The sequence below is a fragment of the Pleurodeles waltl genome, chromosome 3_1 (assembly GCF_031143425.1).
Source record: "Pleurodeles waltl isolate 20211129_DDA chromosome 3_1, aPleWal1.hap1.20221129, whole genome shotgun sequence".
Classification (NCBI taxonomy): Eukaryota; Metazoa; Chordata; class Amphibia; order Caudata; family Salamandridae; genus Pleurodeles; species Pleurodeles waltl.
In genome coordinates, this window is record NC_090440.1 from 1,693,051,549 (window position 1) to 1,693,069,654 (window position 18,106).

General features: G+C 44.1%; 1 protein-coding gene across 1 annotated transcript in view; it reads left to right on the forward strand.

The window, feature by feature from the left end:
- Window positions 1–18,106, forward strand: part of DIP2A (disco interacting protein 2 homolog A) — a 637,392-nt gene that overhangs the window by 130,600 nt on the left and 488,686 nt on the right. Inside the window, exon 4 of the mRNA XM_069225498.1 lies at window positions 8,708–8,827. Coding sequence (XP_069081599.1) covers window positions 8,708–8,827 — 120 coding nt within the window. The remainder of the gene's footprint in view (window positions 1–8,707; window positions 8,828–18,106) is intronic.

Genomic DNA, 18,106 nt, shown 5'->3' on the forward strand with positions numbered 1-18,106 from the left:
TGGCTGTAATTGTGATGAGTGAAGCAAATGATTCACTTTTACAAACAAAGATGCCCTCAGTGGAAATGCCCTCAGGTGCAGCGTATTACTTAATCACCGACTTAGTCAACCTAAAAGCTGAATGTGTGATTTCTGCAGTGCTGGGAGTGTCAGAATGCCAAGGTGAAATCTGAAGTGTTGTGTTTCCAGACATCATTAGGACCATCGTTATTCCCATATTAAAACATGAAAATGTTCTTGTCTTCATTATGCATATCGAACAGTTTGCAAAAGCAGTATTTCTGAGGCAGTGCTGAGTAGCCCCATTACGCCTAATATTGATGTATAGTTTGCACTTTCTAGGCCACAAGCTTTGAAGTCCTACTTATGATTTCTACTGTGAGCTGGGGCAAGGCAAGTAACTTTGTTAGAAAAAAAAACACTTGAATTCAGTAGTTACCAAATGCAGGAGACATTTGAAACTTATTAAAGTTCGATTTTTTTAATGTAATTTTTTTTTTTTTCAAACGTCTTATAGTTAATCATTTATCACTCCGAGAAAATCTCATCTTAAGTCTACACATTTGAAGGAAAAGGAGGATAATGGGATTAAGTATCTTTTTGATGAGAAAGACATATTTCTCAGTCTAAGGACCAATAGAACAGAAACTATCTATCTAAACACGTGCTCTCATCACATTTTCTTGAACCGTTCAGAAAGGTAATTGCCGAGCTGTTTATTGAATAATCTGTGCTTATTATGGGGCACCCCGTGAGAAGTAATGTATGTACATTTTGAGGTGATAAACTGTTGCCTAGCAGCTTGACGTGTGGACCTGCTTCTCAGGGGCAACTGTACATGTAAACTGAGAGGCTGGATTACTTTGTCTGGCTGATCCCTTCTTGTAATCCTGAAAATTGTATTTCCAAGTTTCTTCCTTTATCCATTTGTCCTTCTCAGGTTAAAGAAGTTGGTTCATCCATTTTAAGGCATTTTGTTTGCACTGGCTTACTATAAATTATCAGGTACACCGACATCTAAGTGAGATGAAGACGAAAACAAATAGGAGGAAAACCAAAAACACCCTTTGGGAGCAAGATTTGGAAATGCATGGCCAAAATATTGACCAAGAGTAGATGTTTGGGGGGTAAATACAGATCATGTTGTCCAATCATCAAGCTCTGATCTCAGCCAAATTGGACTTATGGTTACGTTTTGCAAATTATGTTAATTTTTGTTAAACTATATACATGTGTGAAGTCTGAATATTTAATTTTATGCTCCTGTCCAAAGATCACTAGTCTAATATAGCTCCCATTTATTTTGATTTCTCTTCCATGGCAACTCAACTCCCACATATCTTGTTACATGTTGAAATTTCAGTGTCATTTCTTCTGAGAAGTAAGATAACGGTTCCAGCCTTGCATCCCATATCATTCTCCTTTTCCTGTCTGATGTGTAGCTTACTGCACACTGCTACTTAAGATGCAGTCCAAATTTTAGTATCTACCATTAACTGGCTAATGGTGGGAATTTTACAGATTAGCCATGCCATGATTACCGTGAGCCTTTCTTGTAGGAAGAGGAGATTAGCAAATTATTGCACATCTTATCTCAACCGGTGCATTTCAATGTCCCCTATGAGCTTTCCTGCTAATATCACCATTACCTCTACTCTTGAGCACTCCTGTATTGTATATATATTTTTAAAGTAGATCTTTAGTGAGTGTGTATATCCAGGGCAATCCTTCATCTTGATTGAGTCTACCTTCTGTTTTTCTTATGGCTATGTTCCGTGTAATACAGTGAACTTTATCCTCCAGATTCTCAAATTCTCCACAGTGCTTCTCCACAACATTAGTCATAGATGGAAACAATATGACGTAGTATACCTTTGTTGTCTTTAAATGATGTAGCCTAGAGATATGGCTGTTCACCACGCTGCTATGTAATCCTCTTCTCATGAAGTTGTATCACTATGCTTGGATTTTCTTTCAAGTAAACATGTGTAAGCAGTTTTTTTGCAGGGTGCCCTTTAAAACAAAATAAACATAAATATCCTTACCCACGATCATATCACTTATCATCCCATAGTAGAGGTTTGCAGAAGTATGTGCGTTACCCTCTCCTCATATTTAAAGATATTACCACATATACTCTGTACCACTCACTAACTTGGGAGATGGCTTCTTGAGGCCTGTAAATCAAGGTCGCTACAGATGATTTAACCCAACTGCGGTATCAGTCTCAGCTTTTAATTAAAAAAATCAAACTAAAGTTGCTTCTTGACACAGTACAGCTGAAAGAATGCACCATTCTCTGTCATAAGTATGTTTTTGTTCTTGTCACTGATATACCGGGTGCCCGTTTTACATTGTTCACAATTAAAGTTTTGAAAAGAATTAATTCTACAAAGGGAGGTGCAGTTTGAAATGTACATATATGCAACTACCAACGAATCCTCACTAGTGTGTAAACATAAACATTGTAAATGCAGAAACATGTCTGCAGATCGTACACTGATCCACATTGCACTCTATTTTCTTTCTTTACATGGCGTGGTTAAACCTGCTTTTTAGTGTCAATGCTTTACTAAAGAAACGCACATTTTGTAATACTTGTTTTTAATTTTCATAAAATGTACTTTGCATTTAAAATATAACTTGTAATAATGCAGTGTTAAAGTAATACTCTAGTGTGTGAAAATAAACATTGTAAATACAGAAACATGTCTGCAAAACTGAAATTGATCACATTGCAGATGCTTTTCTTTCTTTGTGTCTTGTTATATCTGCCCTTTAGTGTCAATGTATTGCAAAATCAATGCATATTTTGGAATACTTGTTTTTAATTTCCATAAAATGCAGTTAACATTCTAGTTATAATAATACTCTGTGTGGCATAAAACACATTTTAAACATTACCACATTATCCTCTACAGAAACACACATTTCTCAAAATATTTACCAATTCATTATAGTCACATTTTATTGGTTTTAATAGAGACAGGTACATTAAGAAAACATTTACAGATTTATCTGCAATCTCAGGCAAAGAATGAATACGAAACAGGTGATGCTTAAATGGTTGAAACTTTTTAGAGTACTAAATCAGTTAATCCTGTAATATAAAAAATATGTAACAAGTAATCTGGCCCTTCTTGCCATATTAAGGTTCAGGTGACGTTCATAAACGCCTCGGCCTTTGACCTTGTTGTTTATATGTGTCACCAGAACTCGATGGCACTAAGGGGTTTGGAAGGCTGGGGTTTTGACAGTATAAAAAAAAAATAAAGATAATATTGGAGAAATTAAAATGCAATATAGGTTTATATTCTTAAATTGCTGGATAGAGATAATGTATGTTTTGATTATGGAAAAAACACTTGTCCCAGTCTGCACTGGGGCAGGTATCCTACGATAGTTATTATCCAGCTGATGACTGAGTTTCATGAGTAACTAACTATTGCTGTTGGGTGTATAATCCTTTGTGGGCCTGTGAACTGAGACTCCGATTGGCTCCATTCTTTTGTGGCCACTGTTGCTGTATCCTGTAATCCCAGATTTCCTGATAAGTGTTTTGTTTAGTACCAGCATTCCTTGCTCGGAGCTGGAGAGCAGTTGGGGATGCAGTTACTGCCTCCCCATGTAACCTTTTTTCTTCTGTCCATCCTCATCACTTTGCCCTTACTTAAGCTGTGTTGAAAGATTTAGTGGAAAGCAGCCTATCCTCTGTCTGCACCCAGTTAGGTGGTCATTACCTTCCATGTCAGATTTTTCCTGATTTAAGTTATTTACTTTAAGACTGTATCCAGCTGCTACCATCAATGACCACTCTACTCTTAACCTAATTTAATATTTATACAATATTAAGGATTTTATGGCAAATCTGTGGGCCAGAGCTGCAGTTTTGCTTGACTTATTGTTGAAATGGAGTCACCAGGCAAACCAACATGAAGTCCTAAACAATGAGGGTGTGGCCACGAGGGCCAAGATGGTGGTCCTGTGAATTTCCTGCTCCGCCACTAAGCCTTTTATCATGCAAAAACCTTCCTCAGAGTGTGCCATCTACCCTTCCTGACATCCCTTACTTGCTGTGGTGGCTGCCTGGAGCAATTTTGTGTTGGCGTCCTGTATATTGTGGGGTCTACATGCTTCAGGACAATGCAGCGTAGTTCAGCACTTGCAGACAGGGCACTATGAATGCCGAGGATTGACGTGGCTGTGACTCTGACGATCCACCCTATGCTGCTCCATCGCCCCATGAGGGAGATTCTTATGATGGTTCCTTACTTGTGGCTACCTCCTGATGACATTGGGCTGCTAGTGAGCAGTGGAGTCCTCTGGTCTGGGTGACGTGGGTGCCTTAGATTTGGGAGCATGACCATCCCTAGTTCTGCATCAGTGCCTCGTGATCTAGGCCATGCTCACTTTGAACTCACTGTGGAGGGGGACTGCAGACCTTGGCAGCAGCTCACTGGCTAGGAAAGGTGTCGCTGGATCCTTAACCATCAGGGGAGTCATGCACCACTTGGAGTGCCCCATGTATGGGGCCTGGATATTGCACAAGTCGAGGTACTGCAGCTGTTGCCCCATCTTGCCCTTATGCCTCTCCCTTTGTTGGCTGTCTAATTCGTGCCCCCACCATTAACTGTCTCTACATTCTGCTGCAAACGCATAAAGTTGATACAGCCCATTTCCTCCTGTTGACACTTCTTGGATCCTTTGCGACATGCCTGGAGACCTGCTAAGACTGCCTGAGCCTTCTGGATGCTCCTTTCTCTCACGCTGTTCTGCTTGGTCCCATGGCCTAATTCTGGACCCCCAGTGATTTCCTTTGTGACCTCCTGGTGAGATGTGTTCTGGGTGCACCAGACGGGGGTGTCTTACGATGTCCTGTAATCTGTGTCTCACCTTCACTTTGTCATCTTTATCAATGTGTTTGAGTGGATTGCAGACTTCCCGTCCCTCCACCCTTTGGTCTGCTTGCAGATCTGATCATTGTGCTCTGGGCCTATGCCCACAGTTTCCCCTCTTCGCCCAGTTGGGGGACCAGGTGCAGGATCTGTGAGGGTGAAGAGGAGACGGGCTACTCCCTTGAAGTCAAAATCTCACATCACATCACCTCACCCTGAAATGACACTGCCTGTTTTCCACTTTATCTATGCTACACACTCCAGCGCAGCAGGTCTACTATGGAGCAGTGAGTGAGCAGTGGGCTGCTCATGTTACAAGGGTCTTCATAACTCGCTCGCTGCCCTCCCTGTGGAGGTGAATTGATCCCTGTAAGTGGACTAACAGCCCAGCCGCTAGACCGACTCCAGTTGAACACTCAGTTACCTGGTCGTCATCTTTTCTCTGCAGCAAAGCATTGGGTATACCTTGTACCGGGGCAGCTGTCTGCAGATAATTACCAAAAAGGGTCCTTGGGTACCGAACTTAATACAATACCTTTTGCCTCCACACGCTCCAGGGAGGCTGTTGATAAGCTAAACTATCCTGGCAGCTACAGAGGGAGTGGCATCCTCATTAGAGACCAAAATTGATCCCATTGCCATCGAACTTACATTGCTGAGTGAAAATCACTGATCAAGTGTCCTGCACTGAAAGTGCATTATTGGACATAAAGCCACCAATGGCTCTGCTAGCGGGTGTGGAGGGCCAGAGTCCTGTCTCATACCTCAAGACCTGGATCAAGATTTTTTTACAACATTGCTCTACCTTACTTCTTTCTTGTCCACAGAGAGGGCCCACATGATCCCAATGAGGTGGCCTCCCCAGGTCTTTGTTCCCCATGCCATGATTAATCATTACAATAACTGGGATGATGTAGTTCATGAAGTCCAGAAGGTCCCCCATCTGGAAGCTGAGAGCCAACATATCATGCTGTTTCCATACTATACTATTTCAGTTCAGCACCTCTTTTTTAGAGGTGAAGCGGAGACTCTGTGAGATGAGCTTACAGTCCTCAGTGTTGGCACTGGCTAAACTGAAAACCAGCAATGCTAAAAAAAAAAAAAAAAAAAAAAAAATAACCTTGCTGTGGTGTTGCTCTGGGCTGAGTGACACTCTCCTGGGAGCGAGACTGCCGCTGCAGGAATTTGGGAGTGCCACTGGAGGACCTGCCTCCCGACCCAAGCCCCCCGACCCAAGCCCCCATGGTTTCTGTAGCCCTTCAGGACACCAAGCAGTGGAGGACAGGAATGAATCCTCCTACAATGTTGACTCTGCCACTCCACACCTCTCTGCCTTGTAGATAGACGACCCACCACTTGTCATCCGCCCCAGACGGTGGATGATGTGTTTTAAACTGGGCTACCACAGGTGACACCCAATTCTTTCTCACTTTAACTTTCCCGCAGCGTCTGCAGAGCAGGGATTATAGTTTTATATTTTGAATTGTGCTCACATGGCTATTGCACTGTTATAGGGTTGTAGGCTTCCTTTTATGACAGCCCACATGTTTTGACCTCCCTGAGATGTATTTGCTCATAGTTGTTCCCGGTTTAGGCGACAAGCCAACCTTGGGACATTGGGTTGTTGTTGGTCTCCCAGCTATAGGTGAGCTTTACCAACATGGAGTTCTCCACCCTTTCAGACAGATTACTGTGCTATATGACATCTACATAGGGTACTTCTTAACTTAGCTTGGACACAAGTGTTCTCCATGGACTGTGGCATAGACGGGAATGGGCCACATGTACACACAGTTCTTCAGTATCTGAGTGTCATGGGCCATGGCAGATGCCTCATTAGATGATTGACCACGGACCTTGAAAAACACAGCAGGGTGAGTCTGACTGGTCTGACGGAAAAATGGGAAGCAGTCTTTCCGCAGGCTTATACACACTCCTGTCCAGTGCATGATTCCAGCAGCACTCCCTGCCCCCATTAAGCTACTCAACACAACTATTGCTAATGGTACTACATCTCCCATTGGCCCTTGTTAATGTTTCACATGCTTGTGTTTTGTTTGTCTCACCCTCTGTTGCCTTACTTGTCAGATTTATGCAGGCAAACATTCATAACAAACAACTCTATTGGTGTACCTTCTACATGGTTAACGGTCTAAACGCCTATTCAGATGCTTGCAAATAATTAATTATGCATATGTTATGAATTATTCACATTATATTTTACTGAATGTATCCTATGCAGATACAGATGTTTCTGCGTTGAGTTAAAAAGTTAAATAAAGGCTTAAGAAAAAAGGTCCTAAACAATTCAGTAATGTTTAAGACGGAGGGACAGGCTCACATCACTATTGAACATGAGTTAGTAAAGGAGAATAGAGTCATGTTAAAGTAAACTCTAAAAAAAAAAACCTGCATTATGTTAATAAACCAGTATCATAGGTCAAGAATTTTGACCTCTCCATCAACTTGTTCAAAATGCTATTGTGACGTTTTGGATAAGAATACAAAAAATACGTGTTAACAGGATGAGAGAATAGTGGCAGGGGAGAAGCTTTGGGAGCACACATTTGTGTTGACCGAATCTGTTGAAAGACCAAGATGTTTTAAAAGTTAGAAAATATTTCAAAAGTGAAATATATGGTATCAGAAAAAGTTTGTCCAACATGTTTAACTCTTCTGGGCACTCTTCCGGTTGGAGGTTTGTTTTGTCTTTGGCAACTGTCAGATCTGGCTATAGATGGCTTTTATTTTAACCCTGTAAGGAGCTACTTGTATGCTAGTTCTAGATATTGAAAACTGGATTGATCAACAAAGCTTTCCTGTCATCTGTACCAGATGTCTCATATCTCACATCAGGTATGGAGCTTTAAGACGTTGCCACCTATCGGGAGGCATGTGGCTGCAAAGAGTTTAATTGTAGTTTTGAGAATTAAGACAATCTTTTTTTAATAGTTAAAATGTTTTTCTGTTGATTATATTATTGCTAAGAATTGTCACAGAACTGTTGATGTCTTATTCTGATGTTCTGTGTACATTTCCAGAATGATAGAATCTTCATAAGAGTAGCCCACAATATACCCCAAAGGTTATCCCATTCCTCTCCAAGTACTGCACATTTGTCCATGGTTTTCCATAGAAAGAAAGCTTAATGAATTGGATATCATCAGTAGAGCTTTGTTTTTCCCTTGATGAAATGAGGCCATAAAGTACGGCTTTACAGATTTTGGATACCTGATCACTAAAGAGAGAGTAAACTTATAAGAAGAAATTCTCCTTGCTGTCTTAGAATGGACAGTTGTTATTTCCTCAAGACTTTTGACATGATTATACTTCTGACTGTAACTCCACAGCAGATCTTCCCATATACAATTATTTTGTATGTAAACAAAAAATGGTGGCTGCTGTATTTAATTTTGGTGTAGCCCTCTCTAATGAGGGGGGCAATTTAAAATATGTATTTTCATCTTCTATTGCTTCTTGGGTGAGTTTTACTAAATAGTATTGGTGGATTTGAATACATTATTCTAAAAAATATTTTTTAAAGATAATTTATATAGGACAGTAATTGCATGTTTGCAGTTTAATAGCCATTGTCACCTTGTGGGTGGTGTCTAAGGTGCTCAGCATGCCCCTTTCACTGTGCTTGTCTCAGGGAAGTTGTAGTTTTTTTTGGTCTTGAACTTGTGCCATATTGTTCTTTGTTTGTGCTCCTGACTGTGCTAACACCTTTTCATTCTTGATATCTCTTGAATTTATTGATTACTCAATTTAATATTTCTGTGTGATTATGCATTTCTATTTTTGCTCTTCAGATGTCCACACTGAAGCAGTGCAAGCAGCATTGGCCAAATACAAAGAGAGAAAAATGCCCATGCCTTCAAAACGACGAACAACCTCTGGGCATCCTTCAGTAGAAACCTACACACCTCCAGGTTTGTAATCGAAAGCCACCTCTGACATGGTCAAAGAACATGTTCTGCAATGTCATACATGACTTACCACCATTGCCAGGAATGCCAGATATTTAATAACTCAATGTAGCTGATGGTGTTATGATATTTGAAACTGGTAAATACTGCAAGGCCATTTCAGTCTTCCAGAGCTTTATTTGAACTAATTTAATGGTTTTGTTTCCGTTACCTGCAAGGAGTCTTTCACTTCTTTAATACTTTTGCTGCGTCCCCATCCTTCTACCTCTCCCCTGTGCATATTTGCAGTTTTTCTCATCATATCTCCTGTTCCCTTTGCTTTTCGATTGCCTCTTGAACATATTTGAACACATCAAACCTGCCTCCGTAAAGAACTTACATCCACTTTTCCCTGTATTACTGTTTGGGAATTGTGAACAGTCTTGTTCAGGGCTGAAAAAAAAATAGTATTTTTAGAGGTCTTTCAGTCAAAGCACCTCTCTGAGCACCAAGTAACCTTTTTTGAAGCTGTTGTCACCACACAAAAGTAAGCTTCTCTTGGTGCTTCCTTTTTTGGGCTGTGAGGTTTCGCTGTTTCTCCTTCTCTCAAGGAGGTTTTTTTAAACACATTTTATTGAGTTTTGCAGTAATAGCCCTAAATACTTAAGCTAGCAAAATTGTTAGGGGGATAATCGCTCAATTCGTACATCTTGTCAGTCATAAAATGTGCAGTCAGTTATCCCACTCATGTTAAACAAATATACATTTATTAGAAAGTCCTTTTCTCATAACACTTCCGCTTAGTGCATTAACTTCCCATCCCTGCCTCCCCCAACAGCTGTTTTGGTAATATTCTTAGCTAAGCAATGCAAGAGCTTCAGTATCATTGGTGAATGATGGGATACTATCTGGTCAAGAAACTTATTGCAGGTATTAATAGTTGTGAATGAGGGCTGCAAGACCGGGTACAAATTGCCAGCTAACCGAGGTCAGTGAGGCCCTTCCCAAACATAAAAATCGACTCCTATGATTCTTCATCCTCATCTAAATCAATACTCCTGAGGTCTGGCACTAAATGCTTCCCATGCCTGCTCCAGTTCAAGGGTGCCTATGCCTCTTTTAGCCTCCCTCAGCAGTATGTCCCCTTCACCTCTGCCCAGTTCACTATGCCACTTCAATATGCGGGGTCCCCCAGATGATTTCCAATTTTTTGTGATCTCTCTCTCTCTTAGCCAGGAGGAAAGCGAGATCCTGGAATTTACTTGTGGCTTTATTTTTTAGAGGTATGTGGGAACCAAACTAAGAGGCATTGCTTTGGTGTGCACGGGATCTCCCTCTCTACAATAGTCTCTAGAGTCCCTGTAACAACAACCGTTTTCGGCAGGACCACAAAATGTGCAGGAGCCCCACCCCCACCTCACCACACCTAGGGCAGGCCGCATCCTCGATTCGAAAATAACACTGAAAACGTTCCGGGGTTAGGTATGCCCTCTAAGATATAAGAGGGAAGGAGGGGGATTTGGAGTCCTATCAAGAATGGAAGCCCGAACAGCCTCCGGATTAGTCTTCCCAGATCCACCTCCCAGGTGGTGCCTCATGTTGTCTCCAGTGGCCCAATAGACAGGAGACAACCTTCATGGTACCAGATGAAAAGGACCATATACAATTCTGTGTTAAAGGCTCAGTAGCCCCCATCTGCCAAAGCTTACAGATACTCGCAGTGATTTTGAAAGTTCTCCCATCCTCAATGCTCCTGCAGTCTCCCACTCTCCCAGATCTCTCCAGTTACTTCCGTGTGGTAGTTCTCCTAACATTGCAATTGGAATCTCTGGGGTAAATGGGATCTTGGTATGGGTTTTCCTTAACTATCAGGCCCAGCATCTAGCTATTACCCAAAATTATTTGATATCTCGGGCAAGATTCGTCTCACCCGTAGAAGGGTCGTCACTAGGAATGAGAGTGTGGGCACAAATGGGCCAAGAACCCTGTCAGGCCTCTGATGGCCCGCTAGCCACTGTACAAACCACTGGAGCTGAGCCGCCAAATGATATGCCTCAAAGTCTGCCACTGCCAGTCCTCCCTCCTACATTGGGCGTTGTAGTGTAGTCAAGTCTTCGGGCAGGGCCCAAAAGGAAGTTCACCACCAAGGAATCTAGTTGCCTAATTATGGTATCCATATGGGGAGCGTCCCAAAAAAGTAGAGGAGTCAAAGGAGGTCAACCATCTTTAGTAAGGCTATCCTATCACAGATAGGGGGAGAGTTTTCCAAAAGTCCAAGTTAGATTTGAGGGACCATATAGCTAAACCGACATTAACTTAAGGAAATCCATGCAATCGTGGTAAATCGTAACCCCGAGGTAGGGCTGACTTCTTGGAGCCCACTGCAGGGGAGCCAAGTTCCAGGGGGTGGGGCCCGTATCAGGTGCAGGTAGAAACACACAGGACTTCCACCAGTACACCCTTAGCCCGACAACTGTCCAAAATCCTCCAACATAGCCTTAGCTTCTTCACGTTCTCCAGGTGTGTCACCTAGAAACAGCGAGAGATCATTGGCATACAGAGCTATCCTATGCCAGTGGCCCTCTATGTTCAACCCTCAGTAGGGGACTTCCATGCACGCTTGGGCTGCCAGAGGCTTCATAACCAGTACAAAAAGCAGCGCCAATAGAGGACACCCCTGTCGGGTTCCTCACCCCACTGTACAGCTTTGGGGTATTACCTTAATCGTTTGGACCTTAGCAGTGGAATCTGTAGAGAGTAATCTGGTCTAGGCCAGAAACCCCTCACCCAGACCCATATGGTCCATCGCCTCACAGAGTTATTCCCATTCTAGAATATCAAAAGCCTTCTCAGTATCAACTGCCATGACCACCGCTCTCTCCTGATCAACGTCCCCATGAGCTAATGCAGATAGAAGGCGTCTACTATTAAGGGCTGTATTTCTCCCACATGTAAATCCGGCCTGATCCGGGTAGATAAATCTGAACATGTTGCCATTGCAGGGTGGTTTAGCCAGGCCAAGAGTGCATTAGCCCTATCCCTCTCTCTTAGCGGGTGAATCAAATACCTCTTGTAGTCGAAACATCGGAGTCTTTCGTCCTGGGTTGCCACTTCCTCTCTTTTGTCCTGAAGGGACTGCTGCAGATCCCGGTTCCTGGGTCATTGCAGCTCACTGCCGCGGACGTCATCTTCTGTTAACTGGATCTCTTGTAATATGGTTCCCCTGATACCCAACCCTGTAGCTATGCACTGGCCTCTCAGTACAACTTTGCATCCCATTCTAATTGAACGGAAGGTACTGTCCCCTCATTATCCCCAAAGCACTGTTCCTTCTAAAGTTGAATATTCTCTCGAGAAATCTGATCTTCCAGTGCCTTCAACGAGGCGCCAGGTGGTATTGGGTTTGGGGCAATGCCAGTCAAGATGGAGGACTGGGTTATGGTCCGAGATCATGCAGGCCAATTATTCTGTACTGCAGACCTTATGGTGGACGTCAGGGGAGCACAAAAGATATCAAGTTGAACATGTAAATTATGAAGACTAGAAAACTAGGAGAAGTCCAGTGTGAAAGGGTGGATAAGCCTCCATGTATCTACAAGTCCCCACTTGCGTTGCCAGTCTAAGAAGGTCTGGGTTATCTTAACTGTTGAAGAGTCCAGCCAGGGGGGATGTGACCTATCTATATTCAGGTCAGCCACTCAATTGCAATTACCTCCCACCAGTGTGAAATATGTAAGATACTTTGCCAGGGGGCCTGATACTCGTGATAGGAATAGGCCCTAGTCCGTGTTGGGTGTGTAAATATTAAGCATTGTGAGGTCCCGACCTTCATGTCTCCATTCCACTGCCACATACCTCCCATCATGTTCCACAATATGATGAAGTTGTTGGAACAGGACTCCAGTCCGCACCCATATGAGCACACCCCTGGCAAAAGCAGAATAGCAAGAGTAAGAGGCCTGACTCCGCCATCTACACTGGAGGGCTAGCTCCTCCTGAGCTGTGAGATGAGTTTCTCGAAGGAGGTTTATTGAATATTGTGAGATTGCAAAAAAATAAATGATCCTTCCACTATGCTTTCTTGTTGAGAACAGGCTTCAACCAATGCACTGGATGGAGAAGACCACGTTTTCTGCATCTAGCCCATACAAAGCAAATATTTTAGGTCTTTGCATCATTTGTAACCATTCCATACAGATTAGTCAAAGGCCATGAAAGTTTAAAGCCCAATATTTACACTAATCTTGCTTTGTCAAACTTATTTTTTAGATTAACCCCTTCTTCACCAGCTAAACTTGTTGGTATGGACTGCTCACATAGTGGTAATTTCACGGTTGCTCTAGGAAAGGGCAAAGGGTACTTCTCTTCAACTTTCCTCAACCAAGGGCATAGAAACTAAGGCTTGTTAAACAGTCTTCACAATGTGGATGGTTTCAACAATCCTGATGAATTTCTTCCATGCAGCTGAATGATTTCTGTCCCAGCCCCCTAAAGGTAAACAAGCTATTTTGCAGAAAATATATGTGTATAACAAAGGCATTATGAATACCTCAATCAGATGGGGGCAGTGTCAGCTCCCAACAGAATACAAATCTATCTCCCATGCTCCAGTCCAGCCTTCCTAAATCCTTTAAATATCTTGTATGTTTTAACACATTTCGACCATGATACTCATGCATTAGAACTCTGGGTCCTGAGTAGCACTGGAAGCACTCACAGAACAGTGTGATCACGGAGTAAAAAAGTAGGACAGTTTTACCTTTAGCCCTGGAGCTTTTGGTGAGTCAACAGATCCTAAGATAGCAGCTGTGTCTCCCTTTGCACGAGGTGGGGGACTGACTAGGGTGCTGCATTCAGAGAGAGAAGTTAATCTGGGACACCCCAGTGGATGGCAAGAGACAGAAAAACCCACAGGGAGAGTGTAAATGGTAAATTATTTGAGGCAATACGAGCTGTGATGCAGGATGAAGATGTGGCGCAAGTAGATGATTGCCTTGGGAATAACCTTGTGAGACCACCAGGGAGGACGAGTGAGAGCAAACAGACCTGTACCTGGCCTGGGGGTGCAAGTTGTAACAAGTGTGTGCATAAGCCACTGGGACTACTCTGGATGTTGGCTGAGAAAGAACCCTGCCATTTGGTGCTGGTGATCCTCTGGGCACTGAGAATGAACCATAACAGAGGATTGTGCTGAATCAGCCTAAAGCACCCTTTGGCGAAAACTACTGCCAGTCTGTGAACTGCCAAAACTCCCACTGGAAGCTATTACACAACAGTTGCTTAGTGATATTACCCTAGAAGTCGCACCATGACTGTATACATGACGAAGTAACATGAGGATATGGCAGCCTGAGCTAGCTGGTCACTGCTGTGTCGTTGCTTGCAGCAAACCTTCTTTTTTTACACTAGGTTGTGGCATGGGCTCATTCTGCATTGACTCAGGACATAATTGAGTGAACTGCTTTGCATTTTCTGTGGGGCACCCTGCTTTTGTGCCTCTTACAACATCGGCACTCCCAAAACAGAATTTGCAGGTGACCCAAACCCACCATGAAACTACAGACATGGACACGAAACACTCTTCATGTAACAAGGGGCTAAACCTCCAACATCAGGTTCCCGTACCAAAATCAGTATTTCACAACAATGGCATGGACATCAGACTTCAGGGATTAGAAAAAGACAAACTTGATAAAATCCTGGAAGCAATTATAACTAAGGGAGAAACAATAGGAACAGAAACAAATGTGGTTGTGGCTGACATGGGACTTTTAAAGAATACCCAAGGAGGCGCTCCGACACCAATAAGTAGATAGAAGATACCCATTTTCTAAATGTAACCAAATAACTCCATGTTACTAAAGCAGGTCCTGGCCTTAATGAACGAGTGAGATTCATGGATATAGGGATGAAGATTCTGAAGGAAGAGCATGACGCATGATATGGCAAAGTCATGGAATATTGGCGATGACAGCAGTGGCGCCTCAAGGACTTTAAAGATTCCCAATACCTGGCGTGCCTAGCAGACTTGTGATAGCTCGGGCCCTTCATTAATGCAACAGGGATGTTGTACTCCGAGTGCTCACAGGTTGGGGCAGGTGAAACTTGCAAACAGTATGGTATTCATTTTTCCAGACTTTTGCACCTGTTCCCCACAAACCTTAAGGTTGAGGCTGGTGAACAATTTTTAGCGCTTCACTGAAACCGAAGAAACGTGGGAATAACTCAAGCCATATGATTGAAACACAGGTTGCTAGACTAGCTCACACCAATGAAACGTCGAAATGGGGGAAGCCAAGACATTACCAGGTAAAAGTGCCAAGCCATGGTTGGAAGAGTGTCCGCATTGGAAGCTGCAGATATCCTCCAAGAACACCAGTTACCAACCAGGATTCGAACAATGACACCAACTTATGAAACTCCGAATCAGACTCTGATCTCTCCAAGAATGGTGAGACAGAACTTTATTTTGTAACACAAGAACATCTGATGACTTGTGATGACTCTGCCTTTCCATGGTTATTGTCTGGTTGAGGCTGTGAATCACCCACTACCATAGAACGTATGTGTTCATGTTACTTGAAATCTGGTTGGGGCGGACGACAGGAGTGAAAGTACTGAGAGTGCTAGCATCCTCTCTCAACTTCCTTTTTGTCCTCGAGGAAGAGCTATACAGTTTACTATTGTTTAATTACACAGAGTGTAAAGAAATGGCTCCCTGTTGCAGTTACCCCCCACTTTTTGCCTGATACTGATGCTGACTTGACTGAGAAGTGTGCTGGGACCCTGCTAACCAGGCCCCAGCGCCAGTGTTCTTTCACCTAAAATGTACCATTGATTCCACAATTGGCACACCCTGGCATCCAGATAAGTCCCTTGTAACTGGTACTTCTAGTACCAAGGGCCCTGATGCCAAGGAAGGTCTCTAAGGGCTGCAGCATGTCTTATGCCACCCTGGAGACCCCTCACTCAGCACAGACACACTGCTTACAAGCCTGTGTGTGCTAGTGAGAACAAAATGAGTAAGTCGACATGGCACTCCCCTCAGGGTGCCATGCCAGCCTCTCACTGCCTATGCAAGTATAGGTCAGCCACCCCTCTAGCAGGCCTTACAGCCCTAAGGCAGGGTGCACTATACCATAGGTGAGGGTACCAGTGCATGAGCATGGTACCCCTACAGTGTCTAAACAAAACCTTAGACATTGTAAGTGCAGGGTAGCCATAAGAGTATATGGTCTGGGAGTCTGTTTTGCACGAACTCCACAGCACCATAATGGCTACACTGAAAACTGGGAAGTTTGGTATCAAACTTCTCAGCACAATAAATGCACACTGATGCCAGTGTACATTTTATTGTAAAATACACCACAGAGGGCACCTTAGAGGTGCCCCCTGAAACTTAACCGACTATCTGTGTAGACTGACTGGTTCCAGCAGCCTGCCACACTAGAGACATGTTGCTGGCCCCATGGGGAGAGTGCCTTTGTCACTCTGAGGCCAGTAACAAAGCCTGCACTGGGTGGAGATGCTAACACCTCCCCCAGGCAGGAGCTGTAACACCTGGCGGTGAGCCTCAAAGGCTCACCCCTTTGTCACAGCCCAGCAGGGCACTCCAGCTCAGTGGAGTTGCCCGCCCCCTCCGGCCACGGCCCCCACTTTTGGCGGCAAGGCTGGAGGGAACAAAGAAAGCAACAAGGAGGAGTCACTGGCCAGTCAGGACAGCCCCTAAGGTGTCCTGAGCTGAGGTGACTCTAACTTTTAGAAATCCTCCATCTTGCAGATGGAGGATTCCCCCAATAGGGTTAGGATTGTGACCCCCTCCCCTTGGGAGGAGGCACAAAGAGGGTGTACCCACCCTCAGGGCTAGTAGCCATTGGCTACTAACCCCCCAGACCTAAACACGCCCTTAAATTTAGTATTTAAGGGCTACCCTGAACCCTAGAAAATTAGATTCCTGCAACAACAAGAAGAAGGACTGCCCAGCTGAAAACCCCTGCAGAGGAAGACCAGAAGACAACAACTGCCTTGGCTCCAGAAACTCACCGGCCTGTCTCCTGTCTTCCAAAGAACTCTGCTCCAGCGACGCCTTCCAAAGGGACCAGCGACCTCTGAATCCTCTGAGCACTGCCCTGCTTCGACGACGACAAGAAACTCCCGAGGACAGCGGACCTGCTCCAAAAAGACTGCACCTTTATCCAAAGGAGCAGCTTTAAAGAACCCTGCAATCTCCCCGCAAGAAGCGTGAGACTTGCAACACTGCACCCGGCGACCCCGACTCGGCTGTTGGAGAACCAACACCTCAGGGAGGACCCCCGGACTACTCTACGACTGTGAGTACCAAAACCTGTCCCCCCTGAGCCCCCACAGCGCCGCCTGCAGAGGGAATCCCGAGGCTTCCCCTGACCGCGACTCTCTGAAACCTAAGTCCCGACGCCTGGAAAAGACCCTGCACCCGCAGCCCCCAGGACCTGAAGGACCGGACTTTCACTGCAGAAGTGACCCCCAGGAGTCCCTCTCCCTTGCCCAAGTGGAGGTTTCCCAGAGGAAGCCCCCCCTTGCCTGCCTGCAGCGCTGAAGAGATCCCTTGATCTCTCATTGACTTCCATTGCGAACCCGACGCTTGTTCTAACACTGCACCCGGCCGCCCCCGCGCCGCTGAGGGTGAAATTTCTGTGTGGGCTTGTGTCCCCCCCGGTGCCCTACAAAACCCCCCTGGTCTGCCCTCCGAAGACGCGGGTACTTACCTGCTGGCAGACTGGAACCGGGGCACCCCCTTCTCTCCATTGAAGCCTATGCGTTTTGGGCACCACTTTGAACTCTGCACCTGACCGGCCCTGAGCTGCTGGTGTGGTAACTTTGGGGTTGCTCTGAACCCCCAACGGTGGGCTACCTTGGACCAAGAACTGAACCCTGTAAGTGTCGTACTTACCTGGTAAAACTAACAAAAACTTACCTCCCCCAGGAACTGTGAAAATTGCACTAAGTGTCCACTTTTGAAATAGCTATTTGTGAATAACTTGAAAAGTATATATGCAATTGAAATGATTCAAAGTTCCTAATGTACTTACCTGCAATACCTTTCAAACAAGATATTACATGTTAAATTTGAACCTGTGGTTCTTAAGATAAACTAAGAAAATATATTTTTCTATACAAAACCTATTGGCTGGATTTGTCTCCGAGTGTGTGTACCTCATTTATTGTCTATGTGTATGTACAACAAATGCTTAACACTACTCCTTGGATAAGCCTACTGCTCGACCACACTACCACAAAATAGAGCATTAGTATTATCTCTTTTTA